At 34.0% G+C, this 16,049-nt stretch overlaps 2 protein-coding genes across 5 annotated transcripts; both read left to right on the top strand.

Annotated features, from left to right (window-relative positions):
- Positions 1-541: 541 nt before the first annotated feature.
- On the top strand, positions 542-4,617 carry LOC113857184. 2 transcript variants are annotated; one of them, XM_027488969.1, is made up of 2 exons: positions 542-744; positions 829-4,617. In XM_027488969.1, exon 2 carries the CDS (start codon positions 998-1,000, stop codon positions 4,169-4,171), a length of 3,174 nt encoding a protein of 1,057 aa, XP_027344770.1. In that variant the 5' UTR covers positions 542-744; positions 829-997; the 3' UTR covers positions 4,172-4,617. The 2 variants fall into 2 exon arrangements, with proteins under 2 accessions (XP_027344770.1, XP_027344771.1); XM_027488970.1 differs by having other exon boundaries at positions 542-3,565; positions 3,702-3,867.
- Positions 4,618-7,021: 2,404 nt separating this feature from the next.
- LOC113857200 (pleiotropic drug resistance protein 1-like) lies at positions 7,022-13,857 on the top strand. Of its 3 annotated transcripts, none has more exons than XM_027488992.1 (22): positions 7,022-7,438; positions 7,540-7,660; positions 7,750-7,923; positions 8,013-8,172; positions 8,291-8,367; positions 8,469-8,522; positions 8,614-9,006; positions 9,092-9,373; positions 9,500-9,816; positions 10,098-10,258; positions 10,353-10,456; positions 10,541-10,697; positions 10,777-10,866; positions 11,000-11,094; positions 11,207-11,539; positions 11,711-12,001; positions 12,090-12,173; positions 12,265-12,398; positions 12,492-12,719; positions 12,814-12,985; positions 13,074-13,328; positions 13,568-13,857. In XM_027488992.1, exons 1-22 carry the CDS (start codon positions 7,107-7,109, stop codon positions 13,826-13,828), a joined length of 4,275 nt encoding a protein of 1,424 aa, XP_027344793.1. In that variant the 5' UTR covers positions 7,022-7,106; the 3' UTR covers positions 13,829-13,857. The 3 variants fall into 3 exon arrangements, with proteins under 3 accessions (XP_027344793.1, XP_027344794.1, XP_027344792.1); XM_027488993.1 differs by having other exon boundaries at positions 7,107-7,438; positions 10,985-11,094; positions 13,568-13,828; XM_027488991.1 differs by having other exon boundaries at positions 7,107-7,438; positions 10,970-11,094; positions 13,568-13,828.
- Positions 13,858-16,049: the final 2,192 nt, after the last annotated feature.

The following is a 16,049-nucleotide window of genomic DNA, read 5'->3' as shown; positions in this document are numbered from 1 at the left end:
GATGATTATTGATTTGTTGTGTTTTCCAAATCATCTTTCTAAATAAACAAGGTTGGAGAAATCGACATTTTATCCACCACACAAATTCCGAAAGCCAAGCAAAGCTACTTCCATCACCACCACCCAAAAGGACCACTTTGATGTTGATCACATGAGGTTAAGGAGAAGTTTATTGATAATTAACTGGTTTTATTTTACACATCAGTTTTTATACATTTGAGCAAATATTACTCTTCTTACAAGAAACTGTACATTTTTTTTTATACTGATGGTAATCAAAATTAGATAATAAACTGGATATACCTTCATTATATAGAAAATTAAAGTAATTAATAATAGAAATGACCAAGTTTATTTTTTCATTAGCTCAATTTAAATTAATTGTTTGCATGTTCTTTGAACTTTTTATTTTCTAGTAACATGAGCCAAGGAGCTACATTTTGTCCAAAATTTGAAGTTAATTACACGCCACCGAACTAAAACTTTAAAAATTAGAATGAAGAAGAATATTTGGCTTTTGGATATTTTTAATGGAAAAAAATCAGCAAAATAATTTGGATCTGGAAGGAAGACCAACCAGACCAAACAGACGACAGCTACAAAGCAACTTCAACTTCAAGTCTTTCACTCGTCAGTTCACCTTACAATTACATTAAACCCTGTTCTTGCCCTTCATCAACATCCAAATCATTGTCCATTTCTACAACACTCACTTGAAAACTCCTACAATCTTGTCCGATTCAGGTTCCTCCTCTCACCTGTTTTCTCCACGTTTTTCTTATTGGACCTTGAATTTTGACTTGTTCTGATTTTGTTTCTTCTCTTTAGATCTTCTTTGAGATCGTGATCTGTGTGCTGGCTGCATATTCACGCTTAGTGGTAGTCGTGGGTGTAATGAAACTCAATTTCTTATTGAAATCTGACAAGAAAAGCATTTGGGTATATTAGTTTCCTGGATTTCTAAAGAATAAGTTATTAACTTTTGTCACTTGGAATCATGAAGTTTCAATTTTCATCTATTGTTGCTCTTTGGCTTGTTTTTGACTTGTTGGTTGTTGTTTTTGGAAATTCACACTTCCCTGAGGAGATGTATAGTTTTGATAGGAACTCTCATGTAACCTATAAGTATGACCGAATGGGTGAAGTTCAGAAACAATGTGTTTCTGTCTTATCTGCTTCATCTGAATTGAGATATGAATATAGTGGTGTTACTGGTATGAAAGGAGAGCTTTCTTTTGTGAATGGGGATTGGAGGCAAGATGGAGGAAAGTTTCCCATAATGCCATTTGATGTTAGTGAATCTCCAGGGACTTTGTCTCGAGACCGTGCTCCGTTGAACTTGGTCTCTTTTAGGGTAATTGATGTTGATCATGACAGTAGATTGAAGAAGTCGGTTCCTATCAATGGTTTCATGGTGATGGGCATTACTCGTGATGGTAATTTTGTGGACAATGCAAATAGTGGGAATACTGAATTCCAGTTATGGCCCAGCCATTCTCAGCTCTCGATTCCCTTTCAAGGGGTTTACACCGAAACGAAGAAAAATGGTGGGCAAAGGGTGTTGTGTTTGTTAGGGAATACTATGCTTCCAACTCGAGAGGCTGATCCTGCCAATCCATGGGAATGGATGAAGAATCCTGGTGATATACCTCTGTCAGAAGATGATCAAATTTTGCTAGTTCTTCGCTATCCCATGACATTCACATTAACAAACAGGGTGATTAGCGGAGAGTTAAGAAGTTTGAACCGTGAATCCAATACTAAATATTTTGATGTGGTTCACATATCATCGCAGTTGGGCAAGTCAGCAAAGTACACATTTAGCTCACAACATATTGTGTCCAAAGCATGCAATCCATACCCATATAAAGATAACCTGACGAATGATGGCATGAGTGTCTACCAAGGGGCAAGGTTTTGTGAAATTCTTGAAGAAGTTACTAGAGAAAAACCTTTATATGTTGTGCCAAACTGGAGATGCAACGGAACAGATGCTTTCTGCAGTAAATTAGGTCCTTTTTTGTCGGATAAGGAAATCAAATCAACAGATGGAGGCTTTCAAGATGTTAAACTTTATATGCAGGATGTTATCTGTGAGCAAGCAGCTAGTAATAGCAATACTGGTTCTGCTAGGGTATCAACAGTTTTTAGAGCAGTTTCTCCATTAGAGAATCAGTATACTGCAGCAAAAAGATCTGGCCCCAGCAACATGTCTCTTGCCACCGAAGGGATTTGGAAGTCTTCTAGCGGGCAGCTTTGCATGGTTGGTTGCCCTGGATTAATTGATGCCAAAGGGAGTAACTGTAATACTAGGATCTGTATATATATTCCTACCACTTTTTCCTTAAAGCAACGTAGTATTATTATGGGAACTTTGTCTCCCATTAATAACAGTAGTGCCTTCTTTCCCCTATCATTTGAGCAACTTGTGCTACCTTCAGAACTCTGGAATTATTTTAAGTTCACTCATCCAAATTACAGTTACTCTAAAACTATTTTGGCTGGCACTGTCCTAGAAAAAAATGAGCCCTTCAGTTTTACAACTGTCGTAAAGAAATCATTGCTAACATTCCCCAAGCTTGAAGATAATGAGTCATTTCTAGATAGTCTATCTCTTCTTTCAGAAGATCTCACTTTTCATGTTCATGGTTTTCCTGACCCTATGCCTAATGTCCTGGCCCCGAGAGTTGACATTCAGATGGAGATTCTCTCTGTTGGTCCCTTGTTTGGACGCTATTGGTATGCTCAAAATGGTTCAACATCTGAACAGGAAACACCTTATCATGCCACAGCTGCGGAATACACAGAAAAGCAACTTCTTATGAATGTATCTGCACAACTCAGTCTTACTGGAAAAGGTTATAGTAATTTTTCTGTGCTTTTTCTGGAGGGTCTTTATGACCCACATGTTGGAAAGATGTATCTAATTGGTTGCAGAGATGTGCGAGCATCATGGAAGGTCTTATATCAGAGCTATGATCTTGAGGCTGGAATGGACTGTTTGATTCAGGTGGTTGTGGCTTACCCTCCAACTACAACTCGGTGGCTAGTCCAACCCACGGCTACAATTTCTATTGAAAGTCAAAGGACTGATGATGATGCCCTTCGATTTAATACAATAAAACTTCAGACTTTTCCAATCATATACAGGAAGCAACGTGAGGATGTCCTTTCACACAGAGGTGTCGAAGGGATTCTCCGAATCTTGACACTTTCGTTTGCAGTTGGGTGCATTTTGAGCCAGCTGTTTTATATAAAGTGTAATGTGGATTCTCTTCCATATGTGTCTCTTGTTGTGGTAGGTGTTCAAGCTCTTGGGTATTGCATTCCTCTTGTCACAGGTGCTGAAGCTCTTTTTAAGAAAATGGTTTCTGAATCTTATGATGAGTCATCTAGTGAATTGGAGAGCAGTGAGTGGCTCCACATCATTGATTACACTGTGAAACTGCTATTGATTGTATCATTGCTACTAACTCTGCGACTTTTTCAGAAGGTGTGGAAGTCTCGCATCAGATTGCAAACACGAACCCCTCTTGAGCCACGTTGTGTCCCCACTGATAACTGGGTATTTCTTTCTACCTTCGCCATACACATGATGGGGTATATAATTGTGCTAATAATTCATGGCACAAAGACTAGTCAGAAGGCTCTCATAGCAAAGACATATTTGATTGAGAGAGGAAATTCTCATTCATTGCCAGATTGGGCAAAAGAATTGGAAGAATATGTAGGTCTTGTTGAAGACTTTTTCTTGCTTCCTCAAATTATTGGGAACTTAATTTGGCATCTTGATTGTAAACCACTCAGAAAACTATATTTTATTGGAATCACTGTGGTCAGACTTCTTCCTCATATATATGATTACATTCGAGCTCCTATTCCAAATCCTTACTTTTCTGAGGACTCTGAATTTGTCAATCCAAATTTGGATTTTTACTCAAAATTTGGGGATATTGCCATTCCTTTGACTGCTATTATTCTTGCACTTGTGGTCTATATTCAACAAAGATGGAGCTATGAGAAGCTGAGTCAGATTCTGAAATTTGGGCAGTATAAGCTTCTCCCGAGTTTCAGATATGAGAGATTGCCTTCTAGGTCTTGTGAATCTGAACTAGTTCCTGGTATCAATGGTAGTGCTGCAAAAGAGAAAGAGCAAGATGGTGTAGAATGATGAATGATGTAGACACTTTAGAATTACTGACAGCGGCTGTTGTACACATACATGAAAAGTAGATTAGAGTTTTGGCGGATGTATTATTATGTATGGTGTTGACTCATACACAATAATCAAGTGAATTGTGGTTTTACTCTTCAATTTCGGATTCTTTATTCACCAATTATTGCTGCTTAGTTATCCACTAATGTTCTACCAACCCTACCTTGCTATACTTTACAAGATTGAGATCAGAGGTCTAAGGGTGTTTATTTATATATGTTATTATTTGGGCGGTGATGAATTTGATACAAGAAAGGTTAGGAAATTTAATCAAGAAAGATTGTATAAACAAGTAGAATATCATATACTGTTACGAATTTAGGGCTTACTGCATTGTTTGGATAAAAACTGTCAACATCCAAAACTACCCCATGGAAATATCTTATAAAACTTGATAAACTTTTTTCTATTAATGATGTGTGAGTTGTTGTGCTGCATAATCGTGTCTTGGTTTATTGCTATTCTTATGCCTATATTTGGAATGCATCTTCCTATAATTGAGAAGCTAGATGACCTGACTTGCAAACTAGATATGATTTCTTGTGTTTGTGGTAATTCATATGCTTTTATAATGCTATTATATCTTTGAAAACGTGTTTCCGTCTTTTTAAGGCTACTGGAATTTGTCTACATAAAAATCATAAACAAATTCTTTTGATATATTTACTTCTAATTTGACACGGCAATAGATATTTTTCTCAACGTGAGCATTTTTCTACTTTTTTCATGAACCACTTCTCCGGCTTATCATTTTAATGTAGCTTTCCAGTGTATCTATTATATTCTTTTTTTTCATTACAATTAATTGCATAGGGCCATAGGCTCTAGCATAGGATCTTGATTTCTCTTATTACGGCAGCGGTTATATGATGGCCCTTATTTCATCCTCATTTTAAAGAACTATCAAACAAGGTGAGTTTTGCTGAAAATTATATCCTACAATAAAGGTCAATTTGCATGCTACCGAGTGACCATTCTTTGATTTCTTGGGCAACTGCTACATATCTTAAAGAATGTTATGAATCTCTTCGGAAAATTATATAGTTATATTTTAGTTATGTATATAGGGGAGTGTTGCAAAAGAGGGATGTTTCTTGTTTAAAATATCATTAATACAAATTGGACTAAGTGAGCATCATAGAGTGAGAAGAGCACCTAACAAGATTGTCAAACAACCAAGTTATTCACAACATCTTGTGCAGAGGTTAACTACTACAATTATAAAAGGCTTCAAGTACTAGAAAGTTTTGGTTCATGTTTACACTTTCTTTCTCTGTGTCCGTCTAGTTCCTTTATTTTTCTTCATTCACAAATCTCATTATTTTAAGTACTTCATACATATTTCCGTTTTAACAAAGAACTGTAAATTCTCTACCCTTGGTTATACACAGATTTTTTTGTCTTTTGCGTGTGTAACTTTGTTTTCTTTGTCAATATGCTTGTATATGATGGTTGGGTATAGATTAAAATTGCATTTTCGTAAAAAACGAGATTAACATAGCTATCTTCATGTAAATGGACCACCCCCTGAGATTGGGCAGTCCTACCTACTTCCCCTCTTTGGATCCATTACTAGCATCACGATTCTTTTGTTCACATTGAAAATTTATTCTATATATATATATATATATATATAAAGTATTAATTATTAAAATTGTTAAATCATTTTTTCTTCAAATCTTAACTTTTTGTAATCTCATTTTTTAAATTTAATTTTGACATATTTCATTCAAAAGCTCAATTATTGATATTATCAAATTTTAATTTTTCACTTAGGGTATTTTTCAATAGGCTTTACCTTTTCAAATATTTATTTGAGGACATAATTCGATATTAAAATTATTATTTTACATGCTTAAGAGAAATAATTATTTTTTAATTGTGTTAAACTTTCATGAACATTTAAAAGAAATTTTGATAATTTATATTATTTAATTAATTTATTTCAAATGTTCATTTTTATATTAAACTTTACTCTTTTCCCTCCAAAACTCAGTTCCTTTATTCTTACATACTTTAAATTCTTATATATACACATATTTTGCTATTTAAATTCTTATATAACATTTATTTTCAATTTGATTCATATATTTTTTTTAATCTAATCTCCGTACGTAGAACTGTTTGAAATTCGTCATTGACTTTTGCTGTTGTTATGTCACCTAAAAAGTAGTACGACGTTACTATGAAATGAAATATGTGGATCAATTTTTTTTTTTAAATTGTCATGTATAAGAGGAAGAATATATAATACTTTTAATTTCAACTTTTATATAATTCACACACACATATATGATACCAGAATATAAATATATTTAAAACCATGATTAATATAAAAATTTCAAATTTAGAGTGGTGGATCAAATTTAACGAGTGGTCTATTTTCATAAACTTTTCCTTATCAAAACAATTAAAAAACAAAATTGGGAGCAATTAATAGGACTCAACTTTCAACCCTCAACAGCATTTGATCCTCACTTGAGTAATAAACAAAGTTGGGTAGGATGTGGTACCGACCCATTAAAAGGTAGAAGAAATATGCAGCCAATAGAACAAAAATAGTGAGCATTAATACAACGGCGTGAATCGAGGTAGAGGCTCTCCTAATACGCCTTCCACGTACCCCATTTTATCAAACTAATTTTGACTTTGTATATGTTTACATACACGTGAGATGATAACAAAATAATATAGAGGAATTTAAAATAAAGAAAATAGTATTATTACACAAAATAGTCAACACTTAACGCTTGTGCTTTTGCATGAACAAGCATCGTAGTATATAAAGACATGCTTTTCCACAACACAACAACCTTAAAGCTTGTTGGGTTTTGGCGGGTTTGAGCTTTGGTTGCAAAAGTTGTTGTCTTTGTCTTGGGTGGTGGAGGCCATGGAGGGAAGTGATATATACAGAGCAAGAAACAGTTTACGAGCGAGTAGTTCAACAGTTTGGAGAAACAGTATCATGGAGGCTTTTTCAGTGTCTTCAAGGCGTGAAGAAGAAGATGATGAAGAAGCTCTGAAATGGGCTGTGCTTGAAAAACTCCCTACTTACAACCGTTTGAGGAAAGGGTTGTTGACAACTTCTCGTGGAGTCGCCAGTGAGATTGATATAACTGATCTTGGATTCCTTCAAAGACAGAAACTGCTGGACAGGTTGGTCAACGTTGCTGAAGAGGACAATGAGAAGTTTTTGTTCAAGCTCAAGGAACGACTTGATAGGTAAGGAATAAGGATGCATATTGCATTGCTCTTTCGATTTTGTTATTTACATGTTAGTGAAGAAGCTCGATATCATTTTCTTTTCTGATTTTTGTTTTCAGAGTTGGGATTGATATTCCAACAATTGAGGTTCGATATGAGCACCTAAATATTGAGGCAGAGGCTTATGTGGGAAGTAGAGCTTTGCCCTCTTTCTTGAACTTTGCTACTAATATAATGGAGGTAAATTTGACATATTCGACTAGCTCATGAGTTTGTGTTTCTTTGTCTTGCAATCTAGTCTTACAATCTTTCTGCCTTTGGTCTCTCAGAGTTTCTTTACTTATCTCCATATTCTCTCAAGCAAAAAGAAACACATGACTATCCTTAAAGATGTTAGTGGAATCATCAAACCTCGGAGGATGACACTACTTTTGGGTCCTCCAAGTTCAGGGAAGACCACACTCCTTTTGGCTTTGTCAGGAAAACTTGATCCAAATCTCAAGGTGCAAAGAAATGTCCCTTGATATCACTTTCATTTTCAATTACAAACATGGTATTTTTCATCTAATATGAATGCCACTGTGTCTTCCAGGTCTCTGGGAGAGTGACTTATAATGGGCATGGAATGGATGAATTTGTACCTCAGAGAACAGCTGCCTATATTAGCCAACATGATGTTCATATCGGAGAAATGACTGTGAGGGAAACCTTGGCTTTCTCAGCAAGGTGCCAAGGAGTGGGAACACGTTATGGTTAGCCATTTTTTTTTCTTCTCTAAAATCAAGGCCTTTCCTTTTTCTGATTATACCAGTTTCTTTATATCAAACTTGGTTAGCCAACATGATGCTTATTATCTTTTATGATCCATAGACTTGCTATCTGAGTTGTCAAGAAGAGAAAAAGAAGCAAAGATCAAACCAGACCCGGATATTGATGTCTACATGAAGGTAAAAAAGAAGCTATCATCAACCTTTATTACTTTAAAATAAAATATTTCTGTAACTGTGGATATAATATCTCTCCATCTAATTGTCTTGTGATATATCAGGCAGCTACAACCGGAGGTCAAGAAGCAAATCTTGTTACAGATTATGTGCTAAAGGTAATAAGCTTTGCTCGTGCTTTAAAGTTAAAAGTTTTTAAAGATTATATACACAGTGAAGCCACAAGATATTTACCATAAAATTTTGTAGATTTTGGGATTGGATATATGTGCTGATACTATAGTGGGGGATCAAATGTTGCGTGGTATCTCTGGAGGACAAAGGAAGAGAGTTACGACAGGGGAAATGCTGGTTGGACCAGCTAATGCTCTTTTCATGGATGAAATATCCACTGGCTTAGACAGTTCCACAACTTTTCAAATTGTAAGGTCTCTAAGGCAATATGTTCACATTCTCCATGGAACTGCAATTATCTCTCTACTCCAACCTGCACCAGAGACTTATGAACTTTTTGATGACATTGTTCTTATATCTGATGGTGAAATTGTCTACCAAGGACCCCGTGAATATGTTCTTGACTTTTTTGAATCCATGGGTTTTAAATGTCCTGAGAGGAAAGGTGTTGCTGATTTTCTACAAGAAGTAAGCCAAAGTTTATCTTTTGAATCCCTTTTTTGAAGTTAGCTCTAATGAAAACTATGTATTTATAATTGATCTCTTCTCATAGGTAACTTCAAGAAAGGATCAAGAGCAGTATTGGATGCGCAGAGATGAACCGTATAGATTTGTAAATGTTACTCAATTTGCTGAGGCATTTCAATCATTCCATGTTGGGAGGAGAATTGGAGAAGAGCTTGCAACTCCATTTGATAAGTCTAAGAATCACCCTGCTGCATTAACCACTAAAAAATATGGTGTTAACAAGAAGGAATTATTAAAGGCTAACTTCTCAAGAGAGTACTTGCTTATGAAAAGAAATTCATTTGTTTATGTTTTTAAGCTATGCCAGGTAGGTTCTAGCTGCATTATATGAATAAATGCTCTTTATGCATAATTGTTTGATAATATATTTATATTTTTAGTTGTTTTGCTTACATGGCTTCTACTTATGATTTTTTTTCTATGGCTTTTATAGCTCACTATCATGGCAATATTGACTATGACACTTTTTCTACGAACTGAGATGAAAAGGGATAACTTGGATGATGGAGGTGTTTATGCCGGTGCTCTATTTTTCGCTGTAGTAATGCTTATGTTTAATGGAATGGCTGAGCTTTCAATGACCATTGTAAAGCTTCCAGTTTTCTACAAGCAACGAGACCTTCTATTCTATCCTTCATGGGCATATGCCATTCCCTCATGGATCCTTAGGATCCCTATTACATTTATAGAAGCTGCCGTTTGGGTATTTCTCACTTACTATGTCATTGGATTTGATCCAAATGTTGAAAGGTAAAACTATTCCTTTACCTATTTGCTATAAGTAAAGGGGCAAAATTTAGGTGTTGTTCCTTAAATGTTGTTAGTGTTGTTATTAACCAAAATTAGAATTTTATCTTGATAATATGTGATAACATTAAATGCAAACCTTTTATTAATATAAAACTAATTTTACTTGATAAATAATACTATCAGCATATAAACAACAACACATGTTTTATCCTAAGTGAAGACAGATTCTTTTTGTTTGCTTGTAGTATTACTTATGGTATAAAATCTCATTCTCCATGCAGATTGTTTAAACAGTACTTGGTGTTATTATTGATAAATCAAATGGCTTCTGGATTATTTCGAGCTATTGCAGCACTTGGTAGGAACATGATTGTGGCCAACACATTTGGGTCGTTTGCACTTCTTGTTCTTTTTACATTGGGTGGCTTTATTTTGTCAAGAAGTGAGTTCAATTAACAAAAGTAATATGTTGTTGCCTTTATCAAATAATGGAACTTTACATTAATACTTCTTTAATTTCATTGGCAATGAAACAGATGATATCAAGGACTGGTGGATTTGGGGTTATTGGATTTCACCTTTAATGTATGGACAAAATGCAATAGTGGTGAATGAATTCCTTGGAAATAGTTGGAACCACGTAATCTCTTTAACTTGAAACATTAGTGATAATTTACTTAGTTTAGAAATGTGCAAGCCTAATTCATTTGCTCTTCAATCACAGTTCACCCCAAATTCAAATAAGACATTGGGAGTTCAAATTTTGGAGTCCCGTGGGTTCTTCACAGATGCATATTGGTATTGGATAGGAATTGGGGCATTGATTGGATTCATGTTCCTTTTCAACATTATATACACTTTGGCTCTCACTTTCCTAAATCGTGAGTAATTTAATACTTGGTTATTTAAGATTTTTATGGTGATGCAAAACTTTATTGACAAACATATGTGATTTTGCAGCATTTGAGAAGCCGGAGGCAACAATAACTGAAAATTCAGAAGGGAATATGCCTAATGACAAAACCAGAGAACACAAATTACCACGTTTAGGTGATATATCTTATTTATATCTTTCATGAACATTTAACACTTGCATACTATTTTCAAATTTGGAATGTGTGCTTAGGTGCAAAATTTTTCAACTGTCACGTATAAAGTAATGAAAGAGCTCTTCTTGTTATAGGTTCCAGGCACGAAAAGAAAAGAGGAATGATTCTTCCTTTTGAACCATATTCTATCACCTTTGATCAAATAGTGTACTCTGTTGACATGCCACGAGTAAGTCACTTCAAAGTATAAATAATTTTTGGGTTTCTAACAGTGTTTAGTTTAATGTTTACTTTGGTTCAAAATCAAGCTAGAGACTAATTCTTGGAATTTCAACTGGCAGGAAATGAAGGATCAAGGTGTAAGGGAGGATAGATTAGTACTTTTGAAAGGTGTTAGTGGTGCATTTAGGCCTGGTGTTCTCACAGCCTTGATGGGTGTAAGTGGTGCTGGTAAAACTACATTGATGGATGTTTTAGCTGGTAGGAAAACTGGTGGCTATATTGATGGAAGCATAAAAGTTTCTGGCTACCCCAAAAAGCAAGAAACATTTGCTCGTATTTCTGGTTATTGCGAGCAAAATGACATCCACTCTCCTCATGTAACTGTCTATGAGTCCTTGGTTTACTCAGCATGGCTTCGTTTACCAGCAGAAGTTGAATCTGACACTAGAAAGGTTACAACTATAAATTAAGAGTCAAAACACCTTTTGGTTTCCCTAGTACTTAAAGTAGTATGGTCCAAAGCATAGTTAATGTTCTGCATATTAACTAAAAGAATATTATAGTTTACCTTGTTAACTTAAAGACTAATTGTTGTTAATCTCAAATTTGATATATGGTTGTAGATGTTTGTTGAGGAAGTCATGGAACTCGTGGAGTTGAACCCATTGAGGAATTCCTTAGTTGGGTTGCCTGGTGTGAATGGTCTTTCAACTGAGCAGCGCAAGAGGTTAACAATAGCAGTGGAACTAGTGGCTAATCCATCCATAATTTTCATGGATGAGCCTACTTCTGGGTTAGATGCTAGAGCTGCTGCAATAGTCATGAGAACGGTTAGGAACACGGTTGACACAGGAAGAACAGTTGTTTGCACCATCCATCAGCCAAGCATTGACATTTTTGAGGCTTTTGACGAGGTGAGAGTTAAAATAAAAGTGTGCTTTATATTTCTTTCTCCACTGGACTTGAATCATTGAATCTAACATATGCTACACGTGATTCTAGTTATTCCTAATGAAGCGTGGAGGACAAGAAATATATGTTGGGCCATTGGGTCGTCATTCTTGCCAATTAATTAAGTATTTTGAGGTTAGATGTGACTTAAATTCAATATTATTCGAAGGGGATAGCCATAGTTCTTGCTAGTAATTACTCTTTTCTAATATATTTTATTGGCCAGAATATTGAAGGGGTGAGTAAAATTAAAGATGGTTATAACCCAGCAACTTGGATGTTGGAAGTTACAACTCCATCGCAAGAACTTACTTTAGGTGTTGATTTCCATGAGATATACAAAAATTCTGCGTTGTATAGGTAAGAAAATATATGTGGATATAGATTTATTTTGACTATAGCCCGTATGGTCATAATCCAAAAAGGCTTAGATTGTGATACACTTTTCTTCAGGAGAAACAAGCAACTTATAGCTGAACTTAGCAAGCCTACTCCGGGTTCAAAGGATGTTCATTTCGCTACTCAGCATGCTCAGTCGCTTTGGGTCCAATGCCAAGCTTGCTTATGGAAACAACATTGGTCATATTGGCGCAATCCACCGTACACTGCTGTGAGGTTTTTTTCCACTACTATCATTGCCTTGTTGTTTGGAACAATGTTTTGGGACATTGGAGGCAAATAGTAAGTCAAAATTTAGAAATTTAAAGATGACAAATTAAATTTTGTTAATTTTGTTTTTCTACTTGAATGTTGATTCCTTTTAATGGCTTTCCAGTTCAAGCAGACGACAACTATTTAATGCCGTTGGTTCAATGTATAATGCTGTTCTCTTCCTTGGGGTCCAAAATGCTGCCACTGTACAACCAGTAGTAGCCATTGAAAGAACTGTCTTTTATAGAGAAAGAGCAGCTGGAATGTATTCTGCCTTACCTTATGCAATTGCACAGGTTATAAGATCAGTATTTTATATATAAAAAAAGTATTTGTACTGTAATTTATGTATTCATGTTAACACAATTCACTCTTTTTTTGTAGGTTCTAATAGAGCTACCTTATATTTTGGTCCAAGCTACATCATATGGTGTCATAGTTTATGCTATGATGGGATTTGAATGGACTTTACTGAAGTTCTTTTGGTACATGTTTTTCATGTACTTCACATTGTGCTACTTCACCTTTTATGGCATGATGTCTGTGGCAGTTACCCCAAACCACCATGTTGCTTCAATTGTGGCTGCTGCATTTTATGGAATTTGGAACCTCTTTTCAGGATTTGTCATTCCACAACCGGTAAGTATTGCCAATCTTTGAATTCATTAGATATTATATAAAAGAAAAGACGGGTCTAAATCTCTTGTGTGTATTAGAGACACACATATGTGCAATATTTATAGGTACAAAATAGGGTATTAAAATCAATTACAACTCTAATCATATACAATCAAATATAATTACATATGTTCAATTTGTTTTTTAATACTATGTTGATGCTTATTGTTTTTAATTTTGTTACCTTTGTTTTATAACAGAGCATGCCTGCGTGGTGGAGGTGGTACTACTGGGCTTGTCCTGTGGCTTGGACCATATATGGGTTGGTTGCCTCACAATTTGGAGATATAACCAATGTTCTAAAATCAGAAAATACGACCGTACAAGAGTTCATAAGAAGTTATTTTGGTTTCAAACATGATTTCGTAGGAGTTTGTGCAATTATGGTTTCTGGGTTTGCAGTGTTATTTGTTTTTATTTTTGCTGTGTCAATCAAGGCCTTCAACTTTCAAAAGCGATAAATTAAGAACAAGAATGATCCTTTATATTTTTATACATTTTTGTTTCTCACTTACCTGTTTCTCATTTATACCTTTGTCTATCATATTCATGCAACACTTGCCTTGAATTTCTAAATAAAATTAAATGTGCATGTCAATAATGTATGACTTTCGTACCACCACTCCCTTCGTTTACTAATAACGTTTTCAGATTTTAATAAACTATTTTTTTTTAATTTTGATTCTCTCCCAAATAAGTAATAAATATAATGAGTTTTCAATACTATGTGAGTCAATTTTTCAATAAATAAGAAAATTAATTTAATCAACCTATTCTACTAATTGTTTTTTTTTACCTTTTCTTAAATCTTGTGCAAAAACCTAACGTCAATCAATGTGAAATGGAAGTTTAAAGTTGAAGAACTATTTTAACTAATCATACCATTAAAGTATGTTAATTTATATAAGTAAATACCTAAGATATTGGTTAAAGAATTTTTTTAAAAATATTAACATACTTTTTTTTTATAATTTTTAATAAAAAATCCACTTTAACTTTTAACTATTATTCTTTAAAAGTACTGGTCAATAAAACTTTTGTATATGTGCAATTATTATTTCCATGTTTCTGTGGGGGAAAATGTAACAACAGAATAATGAGAAAAAAAAAAGGATGGGGGGAGCATATCTATTTTTATTATTGAAGAAAAAATTGCAAAAATACATATATGAAATAAATCACTATATAATCACAAGGACATGCCACCGAATATTAAATGATGCAACACAACATTTATTTGTTGAATGCATTTGGCTTAATTGTTAGCCGTCAAGATTCTGTCTTCCCCAAAACACAGACATTAATAGTAAAGTGGGAGAGCCACAAAACACAGCAAGGGTTGGCTGTATGATGTTGATGGAATAATAATGTACATGCTTTCCTTCTATATGCTTTGTTTCTTTCATTAAGGAATGAAAAAGCAAGATAGAATAGGAAGAGGTCAAGATGGATACAACATTAAAGCCAAATGTTTTGTTTCATAATTATGTAATTAGTATAATTTTTGAAAAATAATAATCACAACTTGAAAGGTGAAGTATGTGGATCAAGTGGTAAAGATTATTTTATCTAAACGTGTGATGCATGCATTTTTAGTTTTGACTTTTTTTGGTGAGTTCTAAAATTAATCTCACAGATTTGGTGTTTCCCTCTGGGTCCCTTTTCCACTCTCGTTGACAACAAAAACTTCTAGAGACCTTTTCATTTTCATTTTTTTCTACTTTCATTGAAATTAATTAAAATTCTAAGAAAGTCTTTAAGAGAGTGAGAGAGAAAGAGCTTCAAGTGCAAATGCGTCCAAACCCCATAAAGAATTATATGAAAAAACTCAAACAAAAACTATATAGTATAATAATTTGTATGGTTTACAACATGTGTACAATAATCATAAAATAATATTAAATAGTACGCACATTATTTGTTGGATAGTTGTACAACGTAGACCATTCACATTATATTTGCATGATTAGATACTTATACAAATTATATGTTAAATAACTATACACAAGCAATGGCTCTCAAAATCTTGCATTCCACGGGATAGTATTTTGACGATTGATATCATGTACGTGCGACTTAATATGAAATAAATTATCAAATATTTGTATATTACTTTGATTAATTAAATTGCTAAAGAATATATCTTTGCTTACAAAGTTTCGAATTTTTTTTGGTTCTCGTGAGGGAAGTTTGAGTACTATATCAGCCAACCTTCAAAAGTACAAATGACGATGAGTGCACGTAATAATTAATCATATTTTAGAAAGAAAAATAAAACCGACACAATCATTTTAAAATGAAGTTAATTTAACATTTTTGCATGTATACGGTTTTTAATATTTTGTTTTATGTAATTAAACTATCACATTACAAACAATTGTTTGAGAACTTAATTTCACATAAGCATAACATTTCATCAATCATCTTTTGTAGTTTGTTCAGGCATATGTAAAAATATATTTACACAATTTACTAATAAAACAAAAGGCTTACTAAAGAGTGTCTTAAAAATACTGAATATATTTACACAACATATAAAATAATTATTTTGTTATTCAATATTTTTATTTTTATTTCTTTCACTACAGCAGAAGAAAACAAAGTGAGTAGTATCTTTTGTTGCCATTGGAATAATGATGACATTAAAATTTAGTACTAAATAAAAACTAAAAAGCATGGCCC

This window comes from Abrus precatorius, unplaced genomic scaffold (genome assembly GCF_003935025.1).
Source record: "Abrus precatorius isolate BTA unplaced genomic scaffold, Abrus_2018 Scaffold153, whole genome shotgun sequence".
Classification (NCBI taxonomy): Eukaryota; Viridiplantae; Streptophyta; class Magnoliopsida; order Fabales; family Fabaceae; genus Abrus; species Abrus precatorius.
Note: the sequence above shows the minus strand (reverse complement) of the source record. Positions and strands in the feature narration are given on the sequence as shown.

Bases quoted from the DNA above. Each gene is read 5' to 3' on its own strand.
- LOC113857200 (XM_027488991.1), top strand. From the start codon at position 7,107: ATGGAGGGAAGTGATATATACAGAGCAAGAAACAGTTTACGAGCGAGT. The intron at 7,439-7,539 runs GTAAGGAATAAG...TTTTGTTTTCAG, and splicing joins CTCAAGGAACGACTTGATAG to AGTTGGGATTGATATTCCAA. The intron at 7,924-8,012 runs GTGCAAAGAAAT...TGTGTCTTCCAG, and splicing joins AACTTGATCCAAATCTCAAG to GTCTCTGGGAGAGTGACTTA.
- LOC113857184 (XM_027488969.1), top strand. From the start codon at position 998: ATGAAGTTTCAATTTTCATCTATTGTTGCTCTTTGGCTTGTTTTTGAC.